This window comes from Myxine glutinosa, chromosome 8, assembly GCF_964187855.1.
Source record: "Myxine glutinosa chromosome 8, kmMyxGlut1.1, whole genome shotgun sequence".
Lineage (NCBI taxonomy): Eukaryota > Metazoa > Chordata > Myxini > Myxiniformes > Myxinidae > Myxine > Myxine glutinosa.
Window position 1 is genome coordinate 8372333 of NC_136268.1, and position 24383 is coordinate 8396715.

Consider the following 24383-nt stretch of genomic DNA (forward strand, 5'->3'; position numbering starts at 1 on the left):
TTAACATTTTGGAACGCATGGTGGGGTACCCGATTGTATCAAAGGTTCAAGGTATATCCAAAGAGATGGTCGTGACCTCTTGGCTGAGATGCATGGCCTGCTTCCCTTGTTGGGAGAGCATTAGCAGCACATCCAAGATGGAGTGACCATGTCAAACCCAAACTAATGGACCAAGATCAGGCCTTTGCATAATTAGAAAGATTTGATGTCAATTGCGATAAAATAAAAACTTTTCTGATACAAACTATGGGTGGGAGAGTTTTGCACAGTTGCATTCAAGGCCAGACTGCTCTTTTTATGATGTAACTAGAATGGTACTCAGTAGAGAGCAGGCTGAACAGTTTGTTTTGTATCCCACTAAAAGACCGGATCTGGATCCGGAACTGAACCAAATCTTGTCTAATTTACCTTGTTATTGTCATGTACGCAACACATCCACCAAGTTTTGTCATCTGTCCATAACATTTTGAGATATCAAAAATGGTGAAGAATCATTTGTTTTTTTTAAATACTCGAATCCAGATCTGTATCTTCACCAAAAACAAATGAATTTGTCCTTGTCACACACCCATCCTGTCTAAGTTTTGTCCGAATGCGCCATAACCTTTTGAGATATGCCCCTCACAGACAAACACATAGACAAACAAGAAGACGTCATGCAAAGCACGATACTTGCAAAATCCGCAAAATGAGAAGTGACGATTTTTCAGACGAAAGTTGATGATTTTAGAAGTGTGACCTCGAGTTGACCTTTGACCTTTTGACCTCAAAAATAGTTTGTTTCCTAATTCAGTGAGGCACTATGCAAATGCTGTTAAATTTCCAAGTCAATTGTATGAAAATTGATGATTTATCAGATGAAAATTGATGATTTTGGAAGTTTGACCTTCAGTTGACCTTTTGATCTAATAAATAGTTGGTTTCCAATTTAATGACAATATACAAATGCTGTTCAATTTTCAAGTCAATCGGATTAAAAATGGCGATTTTAGAATTTTGACCTCCAGATGACCTTTGACCTCAAAATCAATAGGCCTCTCAATTGGGACGACCTCTTCAACTTGGTGAAGTTTCGTGTTGATCGGTTTAGAATTGTGACCTGTAGACCGGTGACAAAAAAAACAAAACAGACAAACAGATGAAAAATCGGTCAGACACCGAGGACTTGCCGGAATGTACTTTTTTTTTATCGGCCATTTTGGATCAATATGACGGGAAATCTATACATGTATATATGCTAAACAATGGAAGGTAACTGAGTAAGTGTAGGCATATCTCTTGTCCTTTCAGAGTTAGTCACGTGAAAAAGTAAGTACACCCCATGTAAAATTTTGACTTTTTCAACATATTTCAACATACAGCTATTTGATCTTCATTTCAACAATATTGATAGATAAAGATGATGTAATAAAACAAATATCATGAAACATTTACATTTTGTAGTCCATTGTATAATTTAAATAAACATAAATGCAAATTTCGCATGTGGAAAAAGTAAGTACACCCCTACATTTATCACTACTTCAAATACCTAAAATTAGAATCAGGTGCACCAGCTCAGGTGCAAATGATTAGAACATCGTTAGAGAGGACCTTGGAGGAACCTGTCTTATTTAAACCTCAGACATTTAGTTTGGTTTGCTCTGTTGTTGAAGTGTGTGGCGTCACCATGCCGAGATCAAAAGAGCTCTCTGAGGCCTTCATAAAGAAGGTTATAGATGCCTACAAGTCTGGGAAGGGATTTAAAAAGATCTCCAAACAATTTGAAATCAATCATTCGACTGTCCGGAAGATTATCTACAAGTGGAGAAGATTCCAAACAACTGCCAACTTGTTCAGGCCAGGCCGCCCCAGCAAGTTCAGCCCGAGAGCAGACCGCAAGATGCTGAAAGAAGTCTCTAAGAACCCCAGAATGTCATCACGGGACCTACAGGTAGCTCTTGCCACTGTTGATGTCAAAATGCACGAATCTACCATTAGAAAGAGGCTGCACAAATGTGATCTGCATGGGAGGTGTGCCAGGAGGAAACCTTTGCTGTCCAGAAAGAACATCAGGGCAAGACTAAAGTTTGCCATTGAACACCTAGGCAAAGACCAGCACTTCTGGAACAATGTGCTCTGGACAGATGAGTCAAAGGTAGAGCTATTTGGCCACAGTACCAGAAGACATTTTTGGCGAAACCCAAAGACAGCATTTGACCACAAGAACCTGATACCAACTGTAAAGCATGGTGGTGGAAATATTATGGTTTGGGGCAGCTTTGCTGCATCAGGGCCTGGGCAGCTCACCATCATAGAATCCACAATGAATTCTTCATTGTACCAGAGGGTGCTTGAGGATAATGTGAGGCCATCTGTCGGAAAGTTGAAGCTCAACCGAAGGTGGACCTTGCAACATGACAATGACCCTAAACATACTCGTAAATCCACCAAGGAATGGCTGAAAAGAAAGAAATGGAGGGTTCTGGAATGGCCAAGTCAAAGCCCGGATCTCAATCCTTTCAAGATGTTGTGGGGGGATTTGGAACGAGCTGTGCATGCAAGAAACCCCTCAAACATCGCACAGCTGAAAAAATTCTGCATGGAGGAGTTGGCAAAAATTTCTCCCAGTCGATGTCAGAGACTGGTAGACAGTTATAAGAAACGCCTACTTGAGGTTGTTTCTGCCAAAGGGGGCAATACCACCTATTAGAGCCAAGGGTGTACTTACTTTTTCCACATGCAAAATTTGCATTTATGTTTATTTAAATTATACAATGGACTACAAAATGTAAATGTTTCATGATATTTGTTATATTGTATCACCTTTATCTATCAATATTGTTGAAATGAAGATCAAATACCTGTATGTTGAAATATGTTGAAAAAGTCAAAACTTTACATGGGATGTACTTACTTTTTCACGTGACTGTATAGTGGTTTGAAATATATTTTCAATGAAAACTTGGCCCCCTGACCTTTGACCCCAAAAATAATTTAAAATAAGCATTGTTGACCATTTTATGCCACATGCTATTTTTCGGGAATTGAATAATTAACATTTTGGTGTTGGTTAGAAGGGAATCAGATAATGTTTGACAGAGTTATTAGTAAAAAAAACAATTGTTGACCTTGAGTTTGACATTTCAAGGTCACTCAAGGTCAACGGTCATGGTGCCAAATGAAATGTCGTATGTGACTTCCTATATGTCAGTAACAGTAAGTGTATGCATATCTCTTGTACTTTTAGAGTTATAGTGGTTTGAAATATATTTCAAATGACAACTCGACCCCTCTGATTGCACGTTTTGGGTGACCTTGAGCTTGACCTTCGGCCTAGAGAGTTAAAAATTGGGCACAGTCTATTCCAGGGCAAGGCAAATATGTGTGTAAAGTATGGTGATGCTATGTGCAATGATGTAGACGTAGTACTGCACACAAACAGACAGACAGACAAACCAACCAACCAACCAACCAACCAACCAACATACAGGGTGGAATCTTTTCCGGCAAGTAACAAACCAACCAACCAACATACTTGCCGGAATCTATTCCAAATACCGCCCCCCCCCCCTTCCTCCCCCGAAAAAAAAAAAAGGTTGCAATTGATCCAGCAAATTGTCCATTTCATCAAGATCAAAATTGACGATCTTGATCAAAGTTCGGGTTAATAGGATGAAAAGTGACAATTTTTGATGAAAATTTATGATTTTAAGAATTTGACCTAGTCAAATTTGACCTTTGACCTTTTGACCTCAAAAATAGTTGGTTTCCCAATTTAGTTACTCAATGTGCAAATGCTGTTCTATTTTCAAGTCGATCGGATGAAAATTGACGGTTTTTCAGATGAATTGACGGTGGTGCCAATGACTATCGTAACATTTTGTGACGTAGTGGCGATTGCCATTAGCTAATGGCGATTGTTGTAAAAAGTCAAATCCACAACATTGTCCCAATGATGGTGTTACTGATCGCGGTTTAGATGTTATGATGGGCCGAGCGGATGGTCCAACCGCGACCGTTACAGGATCCCTGACTCACCCGATTCACCCGGAACTTTGGCCGTATCGCACCGCAGCTGCCCAATCTGGAAAACTCTAAAACGACCGAATGCAAAGAGGAAAAGGAATAAAACGAGAAGACGGACAGAAGAGTAATTGGATTTATTGTACACACACACAAGCAAAAAGGAGCAATCAAGTTTATTTACAACACATAAGACGCAGGTGACACAGTGCAAATACTAGCTTATACAGACTTAATTAACCCAGGGACAGAACAAACAAAACAAACTCACGTACACAAGAAGGGTGGAAAGGCAGGAGGTGGATGGCTGGAGGGAGAGGAGGGTCCAAGGGGGTCCTGCAGCACAACCGGCGCGTTTAGCAGCCGCCGTTCCTTCACGGCCCTGCTCCAAACCGCCGTTCAGGCCCCCAAGCTGCTGTTGTGGCTGCTGTGGACGTCGCGTGCTTTGCCAGGCCTTGTCCGACTCGTCTGGTCCAACCCTCAACTCTTTCTTGGTCCACTCACTCTTTACCACCGACTCCTCACCACAACCAACGCAACCACTGACCACCGACTCCACTGACTGACTCTGACGACTCACTCCCGACCAACTCACTCGCTTCGTGCGTGCGCGCCTTTTATAGCGCCTCCGGCGATTAAGCCGCCGGCCTTTTGGACACGCCCATCGGGGTGCTCACCTCGGCCCTGGTTGGTCGCACGACCCTCTGGCTCCGCCCTTGATGACGACGGGCGGGCACGCCTTTCTTCTCCGAGCCGAGCACAGGTTCAATGGTGGTTTTGGAGGGGAGGTAATTGGGAATCGAGGCTTGGCAATGACGAAAGGGGATGTGATAGGAAATGGAGATTTTGGGGATGGGAATGAAAGGGGATCTATTCTCTTTCACTGGTGCAATGGAGTACTTCAATTAATGGGAGACACAGCCTTACTCTAAAACACAGAATAAGAGATAACTATCAAACAGGGATATTCTATTATTTGGCTGACGTGTATGCTTGTGGACTAATTAATGGGATGCCCTTTCACCTTTACACAGCTCCGGAGGTAGGGGGGCGCAGAATAAACAATAATAATAATAATACAGCACACAATCAAAAAAATACAGTCCTCATCTCCGCAACAATAGGTTTAATGCAAATTCGATCTCTGGCAACACCTGTAAAAATACGATCATGCAATATATCAGGATTATATAATCAAGGAGAAGTCCAGCAATTAACAATCGGTGCAAGCAAGCCTGGATCATCTAAATATACGCACCATTCGAGTCTACGCTGTCACAGATTATATGTCACAGGAATGATCCGGAGCGATGGTCGTCCGAGTTCTTATAGCGCCTCTCAGTGGTTGGAGAGAGCATAACACCTGGGTTCAACTTAGGTACAATTTCATTACAGCGATCATTACATTTTGTGATGTTGTGCTCATGGTGATCATAACATTTTGTGACTTAGTGCACAACGTCACAAAATGTAATGATCGCCATTAGCACTACGTCACAAAATGTAATGATTGCCATTAGTAATGGCGATCATTACATTTTGTAATGTAGTGCTAATGGCGATCATTACATTTTGTGACGTATTGCTCATGGCGATCATAACATTTTGTGACGTTGAGCTAATGGCGATCATTACATTTTGTGACGCAGTGAATGGCGATCATTACATTTTGGCGATTGTTCTTTGCACAATAATTTGAATGTTTTTTTTCCATTATCAGTTCAAACGCAGAGTGATCTGTACGTGATGCAGGTGAGGCCACTGTGGTGAAACTGGTAGAGAGGGAGGTGTTGTTGAAGGAAAGAGAAGAGAAGAAAAAGGTTGGGCAATTGCGCAAGTGACTGTTGCCTTCCCACGAATGATCATATTCCTCCCTGATATTTGACCCTGCCTGCTCCTCAACACCATCACCCTTGATACGCAGTAATATTCTTATTATCAAGAGCTGTAAGAATAGCCTAGAATAGAATAGAATAGCACAATAGCCTAGAGGTACGCATCCTCACATCTGAGCAGTTTTGATTGGGTTTGAATCTCGGCCGACTCTATAAACTGTCATCCTGGTGTTTCGCATGCAGGCCGAGACGTCAATACAACAACAACAACAACAACATGCATTTTAAGGCCATTTTCCCTGCCAGAGCGGGGGTTAGCCTTGCGGTCCCCATGACAATCTTCTCCATTTTGCCCTATTTTCTGCATCTCTCCTTGTTGACCCCCTTGCCCGCATTTCTTCTTCCACCATCTTTAGCCAAGTCTTTCTCGGTCTTCCCCGTCCTCTACTTCCTTCTACATCAATTTCCATCACTCTTCTCAACCAGTCACTTTCATCCTTCCTCAACACATGACCAAACCATCTCAACCTGTTCCTCTTCACAGCATCAATCACAGGCAATATTCCCGTCATCTTTCGCAATTCATCATTTGTCTTCCTCTCTCTCAACGATACTCCGCACATCCATCGAACCACTCGCAGGCCGAGACGTCAATGCTGATTCTATTAGATAGACATTAAATGGGTGTCCCATCTGCCGGCACGAGTTAGTGCACATTTCATATCCCATGTTGTCCTTCCCAACAAGAATGCGAGCTGTCACAGAATTCCCAAGTTTGTTTTAACCTACAGGGGGCACTGCATCCGTGACTCACCTGTACTCCCAGCATATAATGGCAAACTGCAGCCACGTGCTGCTTACTAAAGAAGAACAAGGCCAAATACCCTTTATTTGTGTGGTTTATCTACGTTGGTGTATGAAGGTTTTGCATTCTTGTTTATATTGTAAAGTACTCGTACTTCCAATCGGTACTGAAGTTATACCGTGGTATCCCACCTTGCTTTACACAGCTGGAAGAGGAGAAACAACAAAAACGGGAAGAAGCAGCAAGGCGCCAGCAAGAACAAGAAGTAATGCTGCATTGATATCACAACTACGCATCTTGATTGTTTGACTTGGGACCGTCTAGTTATTACATATGCAAGTATTACAATGTTTGGTGCTGCCACTCGCGCACTCCCACCCGACTCCATATTTGACCCTCCCTTTACTTCCCGTACAAATTCATGTCCTATCGCTTCTCAAACTACTTTTCCTTTTCTCTCCTACTCCTCTTGCACCCTCCTTCCCTCCCTTGTCTCACCTATCATCCTCCTCCTCTTTATATCAACATCAACATTCTATATTTAGCCCCCTATCTACCGTCCCCCTTCCCCCTGTGCATCTATCTATAATGCCAGTAATCTCTGTGTGTGTGTATGTGTGTATGTCTGTGTGTTTGTCTGTGACCGCTGTTTCTCGACAACTACCGGTCCGATATACTTGAAACTTGCCAGGTATATTGCTGGGGACCCGAGGATGTGCCTTTTCAAGGTTTCATATTAATCGGACAAGTAGTTACCGAGCTATGTCCAAAAAACGATTCAACCAATCAGAGAGCAGCGAGCTATCACGTGTGCCGAACGTGCCGAACAGACTCTGCCTCGGACGGCACATTTGAGAGCGTATTCATTTATTTCACGTTGGCAAACTATGTTGGCGTTAAACTATGTTTTAAAACTAATTAAAACTAATTTGCGATTCTTTCGCTTTCCTGCGCCTTTGTGCATGCTATGGCGATTTCTTTACCAAACTCCGCAAGCCGTTCGCTTTGGACCAAACCATTTCATGTAAATAGAGGGGGGGGATTGTCACCGTACTCGCAAGCCGTTCGCTTTGGACCAAACCATTTCATGTAAATAGAGGGGGGGGATATAATTTTAGATATATATATAGTACGGGCATGCCCTAGTCTATCTATAATTCCAGTAATCTCTGTGTGTGTGTATGTGTGTATGTCTGTGTGTTTGTCTGTGACCGCTGTTTCTCGACAACTACCGGTCCGATATACTTGAAACTTGCCAGGTATATTGCTGGGGACCCGAGGATGTGCCTTTTCAAGGTTTCATATTAATCGGAGAAGTAGTTACCGAGCTATGGCGATTTCTTTACCAAACTCCGCAAGCCGTTCGCTTTGGACCAAACCATTTCATGTAAATAGAGGGGGGGGGGGGGGGGGGGGGTTCTGTGGTCGTTGCGAATGGACCAAACCATTTCATGTAAATAGAGGGGGGGGGGTTCTGTGGTCGTTACTGCCACGTGGTTTCAAAGTTTTTTTTTTGTTGTTGTTGTTTGCACGCATGCTTTTTTGCACGCACGTACGGGCACCCACGTACGGGCACGTCCTAGTATGTAATAAATCAAGGACCCCTCATTCTCTTGCTTTTTTTCCCGCAGGCAGCCAAGCTAGCCAAGATGAAAATTCCACCACAAGAGATGTTTTTGTCGGATTCAGATAGGTTCTCCAGGTTTGATGAGCACGTAAGTGCCATTTCTTTGTCGGTTTTTGTGGTTTGGTAGTTTCACTATTGGTGCGGCCCAAGCCATCATGGGGCCAGGAGGTTGTCTCTGAGTTGTGTGACACCTTACCATTCCATTGAAGCTTTTTAATCTCGTGAAAGTAACCTTGAATTGAGAGAATGTGATGCCATAAACCTGATGACCACAATCTGATTAGCTGCACAAATATTGACTTTGTTTCACGCTCTTTTTGAAGTTTGTGGGAATTCTTGCAAAGTAAATGAAGGTGTGCATGTTTGTTAATGTGAGTGTTAGCGTTGAACAGCTGATTGATGCTGGGCCCAAAACTACTGGTGGAAAATCCTACAACTCGATCCATACGTCTCGCTGTGAACATTATATAAATAATAAATAAAAATGTGCATTTCCATTGACCTCTCGTGGAACAGTTTGAGGGTATCGAACATGAAGCTGCACTATGGGGTTTGAAGAGAGTTGATGAACAACTGCAACCAGTTACAACTGATACGAGTCTAGCACTGCTCACCTTGCTAAACATGATCCATTGCACCTGTAAAACCGATTTGGATGAACCATGCAGTACTCGATGTGCATGTCGTCATTACTGACCTGAATGTACAGTGGAGTGCAAAACCCGTGTTGGAAAAGACTAAAATACAAGGACTTTCCTCCCCACTTGCTGCATTTAAGAAATTTCCTCCACACTTGCCATATTTAAGGATTTTCCTCCACACTTGCTGTATTTAAGCACTTTCCTTCCCACTCACCATATTTAAGGATTTTCCTCCCCACTTGCCATATTTAAGAACTTTCCTCCTCACTCACCGTCTTTAAGGACTTTCCTCCCGACTTGCTGCATTTAAGAACTTTCCTTCCCACTCGCCATATTTAAGGATTTTCCTCCCCACTTGCCATATTTAAGAACTTTCCTCCTCACTCACCGTCTTTAAGGACTTTCCTCCCGACTTGCTGCATTTAAGAACTTTCCTTCCCACTCGCCATATTTAAGGATTTTCCTCCCCACTTGCTGTATTTAAGAACTTTCCTCCTCACTTGCTGTATTTAAGCACTTTCCTTCCCACTCGCCATATTTAAGGATTTTCCTCCCCACTTGCCATATTTAAGAACTTTCCTCCTCACTCACCGTCTTTAAGGACTTTCCTCCCGACTTGCTGCATTTAAGAACTTTCCTTCCCACTCGCCATATTTAAGGATTTTCCTCCCCACTTGCCATATTTAAGAACTTTCCTCCTCACTCACCGTCTTTAAGGACTTTCCTCCCGACTTGCTGCATTTAAGAACTTTCCTTCCCACTCGCCATATTTAAGGATTTTCCTCCCCACTTGCTGTATTTAAGGACTTTCCTCCTCACTTGCTGTATTTAGGGACTTTGCTCCCCACTTGCTGTATTTAAGGACTTTCCTCCTCACTCACTGTCTTTAAGGACTTTCCTCCCCACTTGCTGTATTTAAGGACTTTCCTTCTCACTCACTGTCTTTCAGGACTTTTCTCCCCACTTGCCGTATTTAAGGACTTTCTTCCCCACTTTCTGTCTTTAAGGACTTTCCTCCTCACTCACCGTCTTTAAGGACTTTCCTCCCGACTTGCTGCATTTAAGAACTTTCCTTCCCACTCGCCATATTTAAGGATTTACCTCCCCACTTGCTGTATTTAAGGACTTTCCTCCACACTTGCTGTATTTAAGGACTTTCCTCCTCACTCACTGTCTTTAGGAACTTTCCTCCCCACTTGCTGTATTTAAGAACTTTCCTCCTCACTCACCGTCTTTAAGGACTTTCCTCCCCACTTGCTGTATTTAAGGACTTTCCTCCACACTTGCTGTATTTAAGGACTTTCCTCCTCACTCACTGTCTTTAAGGATTTTCTTCCCCACTTGCTGTATTTAAGGACTTTCCTCCTCACTCACTGTCTTTAAGGACTTTTCTCCCCACTTGCTGTATTTAGGGACTCTCCTCCTCACTCACTGTCTTTAAGGACTTTCCTCCCCACTTGCTGTATTTAAGGACTTTCCTCCTCACTCACTGTATTTAAGGACTTTGCTCCCCACCTGCTGTATTTAAGGACTTTCCTCCTCACTCATTGTCTTTAAGGACTTTCCTCCCCACTTGCTGTATTTAAGGACTTTCCTCCTCACTCACTGTCTTTACGGACTTTTCTCCCCACTTGCTGTATTTAGGGACTTTCCTCCTCACTCACAAGCTTTAAGGACTTTCTTACCCACTTGCTGTATTTAAGGACTTTCCTCCTCACTCACTGTCTTTAAGGACTTTTCTCCCCACTTGCTGTATTTAAGGACTTTCCTCCCCACTTGCTGTATTTAAGGACTTTCCTCCTCACTCACTGTCTTTAAGGACTTTTCTCCCCACTTGCTGTATTTACGGACTTTCCTCCTCACTCACTGTCTTTAAGGATTTTCCTCCTCACTTGCTGTATTTAAGGACTTTCCTCCTCACTCACTGTCTTTAAGGACTTTTCTCCCCACTTGCTGTATTTACGGACTTTCCTCCTCACTCACTGTCTTTAAGGATTTTCCTCCTCACTTGCTGTATTTAAGGACTTTCCTCCTCACTCACTGTCTTTAAGGACTTTCCTCCCCACTTGCTGTATTTAAGGACTTTCCTCCTCACTCACTGTCTTTCAGGACTTTCCTCCCCACTTGCCGTATTTAAGGACTTTCTTCCCCACTTTCTGTCTTTAAGGACTTTCCTCCTCACTCACTGTCTTTAAGGACTTTTCTCCCCACTTGCTGTATTTAAGGACTTTCCTCCCCACTTGCTGTATTTAAGGACTTTCCTCCCCACTTGCTGTATTTAAGGACTTTCCTCCCTCCTTGCTGTATTTAAGGACTTTCCTCCTCACTCACTGTATTTAAGGACTTTCCTCCCCACTTGCTGTATTTAAGGACTTTCCTCCCCACTTGCTGTATTTAAGGACTTTCCTCCCCACTTGCTGTATTTAAGGACTTTCCTCCCCACTTGCTGTATTTAAGGACTTTCCTCCCCACTTGCTGTATTTAAGGACTTTCCTCCCCACTTGCTGTATTTAAGGACTTTCCTCCTCACTCACTGTCCTTCAGGACTTTTCTCCCCACTTGCCGTATTTAAGGACTTTTCTCCCCACTTGCCGTATTTAAGGACTTTCTTGCTGTATTAACGACTTTCCTCCCCACATCCCTCAGAGGTTCAAGTCTCCCTCTGTTTTGTCCTTTCAAAGTGTTGTTGTTGTTGTTGTTGGTCCACACCCCTTGCTCAGTGATTCCTTTTGTTCTGTTGCGTCACGATCCATTCAATGCTATAGCTCTTCCACAAGCCTCGACTTTTTTATTTTTATTTTATACTTGGGCTAATACTCGTAGTAGAGCTCTCTCACTCTCTCTCTCTCTCTCTCTCTCTCTCTCTCTCTCTCTCTCTCTCTCTCTCTCTCTCTCTCTCTCTCTCTCTCTCACACACACACACACACACACACACACACACACACACACACACACACACACACACACACACACACACACACACACACACACACACACACACACACACACACACACACACACACACACACACACACACACACACACACACACACACACACACACACACACACACACACACACACACACAACAAACACTTAACACCCATTGAGCTTGGAGGAAGTGCCGTCACTTCCCGGGATACTCTGGGTACCAGCTATGTCATAACAATGTCGCTGCTTTTCCCACCGTAATCAGAGGGGCATTTCCTCCTCCCCGTGGATGCAAACCGATGAGGATTGTCCATGCTCTACCTTTTTCAAGCAAGGAAGCAGCACGCACCATTTTAAAAGTCTTTGGTATGACTTAAACCGGTCCAAACCGGATGGGTCTTTTTTAGGAGACACCATCTCCTTACTGACTGGATGGCCATTGGCTCCCTACGGGAACTCATCCGCCCTTTGTTAGGTGTTGTTTTGGTCCTGGCAGGGTGTCACAGTCACCCTCCCCACTAGCAAAGACAGTGAGGGGTGTCGGTTTAGTCGTGACAACACTACCATGCGGCAGGTAGCACTGGGTTACATGTTACCAGTGGTGGTCCCAAAAGACTGACCTAACCAGAAATGTACAGCAGACTTTGCATGGAAAAAAGCAAAAATACTGCACAGCACAAACAATAGTTTAAAGCGATAACAAAGATTCTTGAACATCGTTGGTGAGACTTACATTTTCATCATGATATCATTAATTTTGTGTCTGTACTGCGAATCTTTTTACAACCTATAACAATATATTCCATACCTGACTTGCAAGAATGCAAAATTGTCTTTTTGTCTAATTGTCTAATTGTTTCAACTTATTGATATTGCTCGAACATTGACACCATTACAATTGGAGTGTGATTAAACATATTGATATTACCTTACCCCATGCTTAATTCCCCCTTCATTTTGGCGTATTGTATTGTTATGTCGGGAGGGTAGAGCAATATCTAGAGTCAGGTAGATCTGAATAGGTAACATGCTTCGTCTGTCGCGATAAGCAATCTGCCCTGTAATAAGTTCTTTGTGTAGTCCGGTTTGTCGGTTAAGGAGTATACCTGTGAACATACCAGGATGTTCTTGTGCTAGGTAGTTGTAGGGATTAGAGATAACAGCCCTTGTGTGGCACACCTGGTAATCAAACCTTTGTCCCTTATGACAATGCATACCCATATAAACACTTAAATAGGCCCTTTAGTGCACATAGTAATTAAATTATCTTCCCTTACAATGACTGGAAAACAGGCAGGAAGCCAGTTTGGGGCACCGCCGGATGGCCGCCGTCAGCTACACCACCAGCTAGGCCTAGCAACATCCCGTGACACGAGCTGTGACCATGCCACAGGGAACGTGTGATTGGAGGAAGGCGCTGGAAGGTTCGGTGGAAGGCGCTGATAGGCGCTGATTGGGGGGGCACGCCAAGACCGACGTCACAGGCCAGGTTATAAATGGGCGGGCCGGACGACATTTTCCCTCTTGCGCTGCACCTTCCCTGGTCTCTTGGTGCTGCACGATATCTCTGTGTGCTTGAAGCTCTTACACTTCTTTTTGGTCTCTGCGCTGGTGGTCGTTGGTTCACCATCTGCTTGGTGCTTGGAGCGGTGCTCGGTCCTTCGTGGTGATTGTGCGGGAGCGAGGCTCGGTGCTGGGAACGGGCGGGACCTCGTGTGCAAACGGCGAGGGCTTTGGCCTAGCGAAGCATGCGAGGCGGACGTAGGGTTTCCTCCGCGCCGGAGTTTGGAGCTGTGTTGGACGATACACTGCAACCGACAGACAAGATAAGGCTACACTCACACCCCACATTTACAAGTACATGACGATTTATTTTATTAATTCATTTTCCCCTGTCTCGTATCTGAAATGAGGTGTGTGGGATCCAAACTTAGGACTATTTATTCATCGTCGCATTTCATTGTCTCGGGTTCCGGAATAAACGTGTTTCTTTTTGTGCATTGAATTGGGTTGTCTTGGGTTGTCGTTCGTGAGTTCATTAATTCCCTGCAGGATCGAAGCTGCCGTCAGTTCGCTGAAGGTAAGCGCTTTTGCCTCATTTTCCGCTTCCCTTCTTCTCCCGTGCGGTTGATAGCAAAAGCAAAATCCGTGTTTGGTCGTCGCCTCCATTAAAGCCGTTCTGGTCATCCGCGGTCCCTGGTATTAACCGGAGGGATCCGCGTGACAGTATTATGACTTGCAATACCGGCTCCCATCAGGCAGTGCTTTACCATATACACATTTAAATAGAGAGAACTGCAGTGTTTCCCCTACCCCATACTCACGGAACTATGTTTTTTTTACTGCCTAAAACCAACACCACGAGTCAACCAGCAGTTTTCAACTAATTCTGCCCAGCGGTCAGCAATTCATACAAGTCAAACGCACAGATGTGCGCTCAAATGCACACACACTCAAACGCACATGCGCACCGTCAAACACGCGCACTCAAACACACGTGCGCACCCTCAAACACACGCGTCCTGAAATGCATCCACACTCAAACGTATGCACCCTCAAACACATGTACACACACTCAAATGCACCCACACAAAAACACACTCAAATGCACATGCACACCCACAAATACAGGTGCCCTGAAATGCATCCACACTCAAACGCACATGCACACCGTCAAACACGCGCACTCAAACACAAGTGCGCACCCTCAAACACACGCGCCCTGATTTAAACACAAAACGCGCCCTGATTTAAACACAAACACATCCACACTCAAACGTATGCACCCTCAAACACATGTACGCACACTCAAATGCACCCACACACAAAAACACACTCAAATGCACGTGCACACCCTCAAACACACGCACATACCTACACTTCTCAAATTAGATATACTCTCTGCCATTAAAAAAAAACCGAACACCGAACACGTGATTGTTGTTGATGCGATTACATTTATGGGACACAGATGAGGTGTAAGCCTCTGACACAGAAAAAAAAAAAAAAAACACCTTTAGAGGCAATTTTCCCCCGCAAGCGGGGGTTGGCCTTTTTCGGGGACCGTGGTTGTTCTTGTTTTTCGGTCCCCTTTTTTGAAGCAATGTTTTACGGCCGGATGCCCTTCCTGCCGCCAACCCTTTTTGTCACCTTTTTACGACAAACAGGGAATTACCAGTGAACTGGTACTCAATTTGCCGACCTCGGAAGGATGACAGGCTGAGTCAACCCCCCTGGCGTTAATTCAGCGATCGACCGGGGTTCGAACCCAGGATCCTAGGATCCTAAGCTGCACCCTAACCGCTAAGCCAACACCAGGCTTCATAGCGGAGAGTATATATAGTATGATTATTGTATATATTCATGACTTTGAGTTTCATTTTACCTTTACGATTGTGTACCTTTTGTCCTTGTTATATTTAATTAATTGTTTTATTAATTGTGCATATGTGTAAAAATAAACAACTTACTTGCATTGATATGGCATATTACAAGTGAAAGTAACCATCCCCTGTGACGGGGAAAAGTGTAAGTTAATTTATCAATTTAATTATTTCATGAAAAAGAGGTATTATTTTAAAAAGGTTAATTGTGTTGCACTCTTGGTTTCACTCAGAGCCAAAGTTATGATCTACTTATACCGCTCAGCGCGAAATGGTGGTGCAACGTCGAGTGGCGGAGGTTGGATTTGTCTCAAAAGAGGGAAAAATCTATCTATTTTAAATTGTGTTAACTCCAATAAGATCTGTATTAAGTCTACTTCAATCAACATTATTCATGCCTGTTCTCCCATCATTTCAAAAGTGAAAGTTGAGTTTTCCCTGCATGCGCAGCTTTTCAAACCCAGCGAGGGAAGCGGCTGCCGTAAACAGGAGACAAACAAACACACGGACAACACCACGGCTCACATTATATAATGGAATTATACAATCGCATTTAGAAAAGATTTGAGGATTTACTTAAATATTTCCTCAAGTTTCCCCTTAAGGACGTCCTTAATTTGAGGATCGTTTCTTATTTGAATAGTCCTTAAGTTTTCCCTTAAAACCTTCCTTAAACTTAAGGGAGCATCCCCTCCCCCTCTGCCCCATTCAAACCAACCTTTGAGTTTCCAAATGATGCTCTTCATGGAAATTGGTCATGAAGAGGACGATTATCGCTGCGCAAGACGTATTCTCAGAAAGTTTCCAAACATTTACTGCACACATTAACGCATCTATAAATAAAACAGGAGTGTCTGTCGGCCTGTCTGTCCCAAAACTACTCCCTCAGTTTTGGGGCTAGCCCCACCAAACCTTCTGTGGAGCATTTTGGGGTCCCAGCGGATGTTGTAAGGTAGGTAGGAGGTGTCTTAAATTCCTCAATAAAATTATAAATTTGAAATACCATCGACGGAGATGCTGCGTATCCAGAAGTGAACAAGATGACGACGAATCGTTGATTTGATAATATCTCAACACAATCGCGATTTAACATTATATTTTCATATATTAATACTAAGGTATTAATTTGTGATTGGAATGATGAATGATGCTGTTTGGAATAAAAATATAGAGATATTGAGTTTAAAGCAGAATGAGGAAATGACGTAAGGGTCCCCTCCGTGACATTTGCGGATTCCCCATTTGCAGTTTCTCCATTGCTGGATGCAGCAGCATTCAGACTGCGTACATTTTTTGTGAAAGTCCTTCTCGAACCCGCTGTCAATGCCTGACGTTCGCCTGAAGGTGGCACAGGAATGTGGAATTTATTGGTTCATCATTCAGCACTCGCCGTTTCGGCAATGTTTGTTTGATTTTGGCTCCCCACCTCTGCGTAGAACAGGTACCTCGCTCGTTTACAATAAAATGCTCAACGAGAATCAAATGAACTTTATATTAGAATCATTTTATTCCTCCTTCATCCGGAAGCATGCGCTCCCCATGATAAGCGTGTATGTAGGAATATAATAAGTGTCATTTAAAATCGTCACAAGCGTCACTTCGCTGCCGTCTTGCTTTCAGACACCTCTTTCTACCTCAAATCTGATTGGTTGCCGAGCAGATCAACAGCTCCTGAGGATATTCTCAACCTAAAGGAAATCCTTACTTGAGAATTTCCTACAGGTTGTTTGTGCAACAGCCCTTAAGGAAATCCTTCACGAAGGAATCAACGTGTACTTTAAGGGGAATCTTTCCTTAACAGTGAGGGAATTTTATGCACCCGGGCCAATGTCATTATCAGATTGGTATAGTAAGTACTGTACTATATAAGGGGAAAAAACGTTCTTTCTAATTTTTCTTTTAAGCTACACGTGACTCGATATTGTATATTTTTGTTATTCCTTCATGTAAAAACCTATATTTTCGATCTCTGGTATATTGAGGTGCTTTGAATGAGAAGTAGGTGGAGTCATTGCTGTAGCTATCATTTTTACATCAAAATGGTTTTTATTATATCTATTGTGCTATTTGGACCCGGTGTGTACCCCGGTTTAGAATAGGTACACCGTATCCCTGTGTGTCGTAAGAGGCGACTAAAAGGGTTGGCGTCAGGAAGGGCATCCGGCCATAAAAACATTGCCTCAAAAAGAGAACCATGACAATTACAACTACATATGGGCAGGGTACAGCCCGAAGTAACCTGTGGGGGACCCCACTCCCTCTCGTCAAAACTCAAGGTGGGGAACCCGATCGAGGCAAGGGTGGAAATCACTCCATTTATGACGACGAAACGTCGTCTGATGCCCGGCGTGGAGATCGGTTTCTGAGGTTTGGGACATGGAATGTAGGGACAATGACAGGGAGATCAGGAGAAGTGGTGGAAGTATTGGTCAGAAGAAGAGTGGACATATGTTGTGTGCAGGAGACGAGATGGAAGGGAAGTGGTGTGAGAATGGTTAAGGGTAGGCAGGGACAGAAATACAAGTTTGTGTGGCAAGGGTGCCCAGAAGGCATGAATGGTGTTGGTGTCCTGTTTTCTGAGGAGTTTGTAGACAGTGTGGTGAGTGTGACTAGAGTGAGTGAAAGGTTGATGATGGTGAAAATGATGATTGGAAAGCTCTTGGTGAACGTCATCTCGGGATATGCTCCGCAGGTTGGTCGGAGCGATGAAGAGAAGGACAAGTTCTGGTGTGCAATAGAGAAGCTGATGGAAAACGTGAAAGATAAGGAAGTTGTTGTGCTAGGAGGAGACCTAAATGGACATGTGGGAAGGAGTATGGACGGTTTTGAGGGAGTTAATGGGGGTTACAGATATGGTGTGAGAAATGGAGAAGGTGAAAGGATTTTGGAGTTTGCTGATGGAGCTGATTTGTTGATTTGTAATACTCAGTTCCAGAAAGAGGATAATAAGCTTGTTACATACACGTCAGGTGGGTCGACGACAACCGTTGACTACCTGCTGGTGCGTAGGCGAGATAGGGGGCACCTCCGGGACACAAAGGTGATCCCGGGGGAGGAGGCTGTTTCACAGCACCACTTGGTTGTCTGTGACATAAGGGTGAAAGGTGCGAGGAGAGCTCGGCGGGTGAAGTACCAACCGAGAATGAAGGTGTGGAGGCTGAAAGAGGTGACAGTGAGGGAGGCATTAAAAGAAAGGCTGAGTATGGAAGAGGATGATGTGTTTGAGCTTGAAAGTGGTTGGATGTCAATGAAAGATAGTCTGTTGGGAGCCGTTGGTGAGGTATGTGGATGGACAAAAGGACCTCGGAAACATGGTGGTGGGATGATGAAGTTGGAAAGCAGATTGACGAGAAGAGGAAGAAGCTCAAGGAGTGACAGAAGGCGAAGGGTATGGGGGCATAAAAGGCAGAGCATGAAAGTTATAAGGCAGCCAAAAATGTTGCAAAGAAAGAGGTAGCAAAGGCGCAGGAGGCATGTAGGAAAATGTTCGGAGAACGCTTGGATTTGGAAGACGGTCAGAGAGCGGTATTCAGGATTGCAAAGCAGATAGCGAAAGAGAGGTGTGATATGATGGGGGTGAGTTGCTTGAAGGATGAAGTGGGACAAATCGTTGTGGACCAAGATGGAATTAAAGGAAGATGGAAGAGATATATGGAAATACTGTTGAATGCAGAGAATGAATGGGATGGCAACATAGAGAGTAACCCAGTTTTAGGACCGGCAGAGAAGATAACCGAGAAGGAAGTTGAGGAAGCGATAAAAGCAATGAAGAGTGGAAAAGCGGGAGGGCCGACGGGAGTTGTGGGAGATATTTTGAAGGCAGCGGGAAATTGGGGTGTAAAGAGAATGACAGAGATCTGCAATATGGTGTTGAGAGAAGGCCGCATTCCAGTGGATTGGGAACTGAGTACCCTCGGCCCTCGATACAAGGGGAAAGGTGACCCTCTGGACCGTGGCTCGTATCGAGCGATAAAGTTATTGGAGCATGGAATGAAGGTATTGGAAAGGGAGTTGGAGAGGAGGATAAGGAAGAAAGTGAAGATCGACGAAATGCAGTTTGGATTGATGCCAGGAAGAGGAACGACAGACGCACTTTTTATTGTGAGGCAGTTGCAGGAGAAGTACATGGAGAAGAGGAAGAAGTTGTTTCTTGGGTTTGTTGATCTGGAGAAAGCATTCGATAGGGGTCCACGTGAAGTAGTGACATGGGCATTGAGGAAGTTAGGAGTGGAGGAATGGTTGATCAGAGTAGTGATGGCAATGTACAAAAGAGCGTGCACAGCTGTAAGGACGAAGGACGGGAACAGTGGTGAGTTTGAGGTGAAGGTGGGAGTGCATCAGGGGTCGGTACTAAGTCCACTACTATTTGTAGCTGTGATGGAGGTGCTGCCTCGGAACGTAAAGGAGGGTTTACCGTGGGAGTTGTTGTATGCAAATGATCTGGTGTTGATTGCAGAAAGTATGGATGGACTGAAGGAGAAGATGAACAAGTGGAAGGAATGTATGGAGACTAAACGTCTGAAGGTGAATATCTGAAAAACGAAGGTGATGGCAAGTGGTAAAGCATGTGGTGAGGTGGAAAGAACTGGGAAGTGGCCGTGTGCTGTGTGCAGGAAGGGTGTCAGAGTGAATTCCATTCAATGTGCAATGTGCGCTGAGTGGGTTCATGAAAAATTTAGTGGTTTGAGAGGGTCATTAACCAGTGTGGCAGCTACATTCAAGTGTGAGGTGTGCACAGAGGGAGCTGCAGATGGAGGGAATGTTGAGTTGGATCTTGGAGACGGCGTGAAGCTGGAAGGTGTGAAAACATTTTGGTACCTAGGAGACATGCTGAATGGAGAAGGTGGATCAGACTCGGCAACGGTTGCTGGAATGAGATGTGCATGGAAGAAGTTTTGGGAACTGAGTGGCATGCTGACGAGGAGGGGATTGTCGTTTAAGCTGAAGGGAAAGGTGTATGCTGCATGTGTGAGAAGTGTTATGATTTATGGGAGCGAGACATGGGTAATGAACGTAGAGCAGCAACGAAGGCTGGAAAGGGTGGAAATGCGAATGGTTCAGTGGATGTGCGGAGTATCGTTGAGAGAGAGGAAGACAAATGATGAATTGCGAAAGATGATGGGAATAGAGCCTGTGATGGATGCTATGAAGAGAAACAGTTTGAGATGGTTTGCTCATGTGTTGAGGAAGGATGAAAGTGACTGATTGAGAAGAGTGACGAAAATGAATGTAGAAGGAAGTAGAGGACGGGGAAGACCGAGAAAGACTTGGCTAAAGATGGTCGTGGAAGAAATGCGGGCAAGGGGGTTAACAAGGGGAGATGCAGAAAATAGGGCAAAATGGAGAAGATTGTCACGGGGCACGCAAGGCTAACCCCCGCTCTTGCAGGGAAAATGGCCTTAAAATGCCTGTTGTTGTTGTTGTATTGTATTATTTGGAGGATAGAGCACAGACAAACTCCATGGGTTGGTATCGCATTGGGGGGTGGAGTATATTTCCAGGTAATTGCCCCACTGACCGTGGAGATAAAAGTGACATCACTCAACACAAGGCAAAATAACTCCTGTGGTTCATATCTCCGTAATTTAAGATTTTCAATCCACAAGATCCACCCCTTGACCTATCATTGGCAAGTGGCTGTGGTTTTATTATCCCCAATATTGCAAGTAATAAAAGCATTTGATGCAGAGTTTTCCCAAATGCTTGGCCAATGTGTAACGAGGAAAATGTCCCCCGCAGGGTTTTCCAACACATGATGCGGACGGCAAGGAGCTGAGCAAAGGACAGAACAAGAAATTGCGGAAACTGTACGAGGTTCAAGAAAAACTGCACAAACAGTACTTGGAGTTGTCCCTCTCTTGAACAGTGCTCATGTTTGTTTTGGTCTCTATACGAATCACTGATAAAGGAGCGGTTAAACTGCGTTTATCATTCTGTTCATTTCTCCCTGGTGACGGGTGTACTTGAGCTGTGAGATTGGATCCGGCTCCTCATTTGGAATCGCTGGCACTTTTGGCACTTGCCTGAGTTGCTCCTTCAATACCGGTTACCTTGTTTATCATTCATACCATAAAGAGGACACTTGTGCCGACTCTTGGGACCTTTATTATGTAACGCGACACATGGTGATTGGTGGGAAGGATGTAATTATGTTTTGCTGATGGGGTCAATAAAGCCATCATGAAATCCTCCTTTTTGTTTCGTGGATTGTTTTTTGTTTGATGCAATCTGCTATCTCTTGTCGTGTCTGGTTGTTGTAGCTGGCTTCCAGACTACTTCACAGCGAGACCTCTTAATATAACAATTAAAGAGGCTTCAACTGAGTTCCAATCGTTGTATTCAATCATCACGGAGAGGTAAACCAACACTGTTCCACAGTTATACTTTACACAAAATACAGACAGAAAACGACGCGTCGTTCCGTGAAAAAGGAATTCTCTCCTCTAGTCTTGCAGTGTTCCGTTTAAATAGAAATCATACCCTCTTATCTTTCACCGTTGGAATCTGGGGCCTAGACTTTCTGGCACCAACTCCATCTGTTTATAATAATAGGGCGACTTAAGAGTTTGCTCAAGCTAACAATTCATCCTTTTAAGGTCACTCCTTGGCCTGTTCCAGGTCCCTAATGGAGTACTGAACCCCACCCCTTGGCTAAGTCAACATTCCAGCCTCGTACTATCTGACAAGGTGACAGAAATCAACTCCAGATGTTGGCTCCACACGTTCCTTTGCAGCTTGAGAACTTCATTTTACAAGATTCACATTGAAGTACAATTTAACTGCTTTGGCCATAAATTGTCTTATAAATATTAATTATATAATTATATATAATTCCACATTTCCTCATTTTTTCTTTTCTGTTTATATTAAACCATTAATCTGAACACCAATTGCAAAATACTCAAATTACAAATTTGGTAATCCAATTTTCAATACCTAAGGCATACACCGTCATCCTGGAAGAATCATAAAAACATTTCTTTGTTCGCTGACTCTTCCCATGTTGATAATTCAGTTCATTTCATTTGCCTCATAAATACCTCTGCAAACAAAACTTCACCTTTACCAATACACAACAATTTCAATTCACCATTTAAAAAATAATAAAACATCTGCAACATTTGGCAATTATTCTTTGAAAATACGTTTTGCTTCAAAACAAATGTTGACTTTCTGTTTGAAAAGAAGAGGCTGATCACTTATCTATCTATAATTCCAGTAATCTCTGTGTGTTTGTTTGTTTGTTTGTCTGTGACCGCTGTTTCTCGACAACCACGGGTCCGATATACTTTAAACTTGCCAGGTATATTGCTGGGGACCCGAGGATGTGCCTTTTCAAGGTTTCATATTAATCGGACAATTACTTACCGAGCTATGTCCAAAAAACGATTCAACCAATCAGAGAGCAGCGAGCTATCGCGTGTGCCGAACGTGGCGAACACGCTCTGCCTCGGATGGCACATTTGAGAGCGTATTCATTTATTTCACGTTTGCAAACTATGTTGGCGCTATGTTGGCGTTAAACTATGTTTTAAAACTAATTAAAACCATTTCATGTAAATAGAGGGGGGAGGGGGGGGATTGTCACTGTACTCGCAAGCCGTTCGCCGTTCGCTTTGGCGTTGCGAATGAACCAAAACATTTCATGGACCAAACCATTTCATGTAAAGCGTTCGCCGTTCGCTTTGGCGTTGCGAATGGACCAAAACATTTCATGGACCAAACCATTTCATGTAAATAGAGGGGGGGATATAATTTTAGATATAGATATAGTACGGGCATGCCCTAGTGTTTGAAAATCAACGATGAAACATTTTCTTCTGATGTCTTCATAGCACCTACACTATTTTGCGTAGGGTTCCGCTGTCATGGTACATGGGCAAGGTCGTGAACTGGCCCTGCTCCGCATGTAGCATCCTTGAAACTCTTGCCATGAGCTGTAGTAGATTTTGAACAAGCTGTCATCCAGTTGTAGTTGACGCCTCCTCACTCATCGTGAGTGGGCAGCAAGTGTTGATGTGATGTTGGTCGACCGGCAAGATGTGAAACAGAGATGACAGACGCATCCATAGCGATGTTCGGACCATGGTGTTCAAGTTATCCATGGCCCATGCCAGGAGCAACCAGCAGAATCATGCACAGCCGTCGTGCAATCATACACAGCTGTTGTAGAGGAAGAAGCACAACCGTCCACTTACAGCTCCCTGCTGGTTCCCCGGAAGTTGGTGGAGCAATGACACAAGTCACCGCATCCAGTAGAAGTTGCAGGTAACATATTGTCGTCCCACAATTGCTGACGTGATGAATGTTCAAAACATTCGAACAGAAGCAAGTGATCGCCTTTCTTCCATGCGTTGCAATGTAATGCAGGCAAATGGTCACATGATTTTCCTTGGTGAAGGTAAGCATCCGTCTCCAATCTTACAAAGGAGAATGCCTTCATCATTCTTTGAGAAGGAGGGTGTATGCCAAGATTAACTTCATTTCTAGCCACAAATTTTCTTTCTCGAACTTCTTCCCAATGCCGTTATCACTCCATATGAGATGTGCTCTGGTCTTATCCTCTACTCAGCCACATCTGAATCTGCTCTCCACACACTCTGAATCAGATAGGGTACATCTTGACATGAAATTACCATGTTTAACTAATCATGTATATCTTATAACAGCTTCACATTTAACAATTTGCTGTTTTCCTCAAAACATTCAAAACGTTATATTCCTTTATATGCTTCACACCAATAATATCCAAATCAGGTATGTATTTTCACTACTAACTAAGAATAGCATTTACAGTTGCTTTCAGGTTAATATAGATTGAAAAATTAAACTCATGCAGTTTTTAACACTACTCAAAGAAAATAAATGCATTAATAATGAGTACATATGATTGAAATCACAAACAGGATTTTTCTAATTCCCAACAAACTTTGCAAACAAGCAAACTATGCATAATGTATTAATTATCAGTTTCTCCCCACTTTTTTTTTTTACATGAGTAATTAGTTCTAGTGTTTACTACTAGTATAAAATAAAATAAAAACCTTTAGAGGCCATTTTTCCCCGCAAAGTGGGGGTTGGCCTTTTTCGGGCACCGTGGTTGTTGTTTTTGTTGGTCCCCTTTTTGAATCAATGTTTTACGGCCGGATGCCCTTC

The 24383-nt window shown here is 43.6% G+C and overlaps 1 protein-coding gene across 3 annotated transcripts in view; it reads left to right on the forward strand.

The window, feature by feature from the left end:
• The window catches only part of CARS1 (cysteinyl-tRNA synthetase 1), a 93468-nt gene extending 72050 nt beyond the window's left edge, over positions 1–21418 (forward strand). For 2 of the 3 annotated variants that reach the window (XM_068099190.2, XM_078782886.1), the window contains exons 19-22: positions 5758–5825; positions 6851–6910; positions 8277–8360; positions 20967–21418. In XM_068099190.2, the coding sequence (XP_067955291.2) occupies positions 5758–5825; positions 6851–6910; positions 8277–8360; positions 20967–21089 (335 nt within the window). In that variant the 3' untranslated portion in view covers positions 21090–21418. Of the gene's footprint in view, positions 1–5757; positions 5826–6850; positions 6911–8276; positions 8361–16475; positions 16669–20966 lie in introns of all 3 variants that reach the window. The other variant, XR_010981746.2, reaches the window with a different exon arrangement.
• Positions 21419–24383: the final 2965 nt, after the last annotated feature.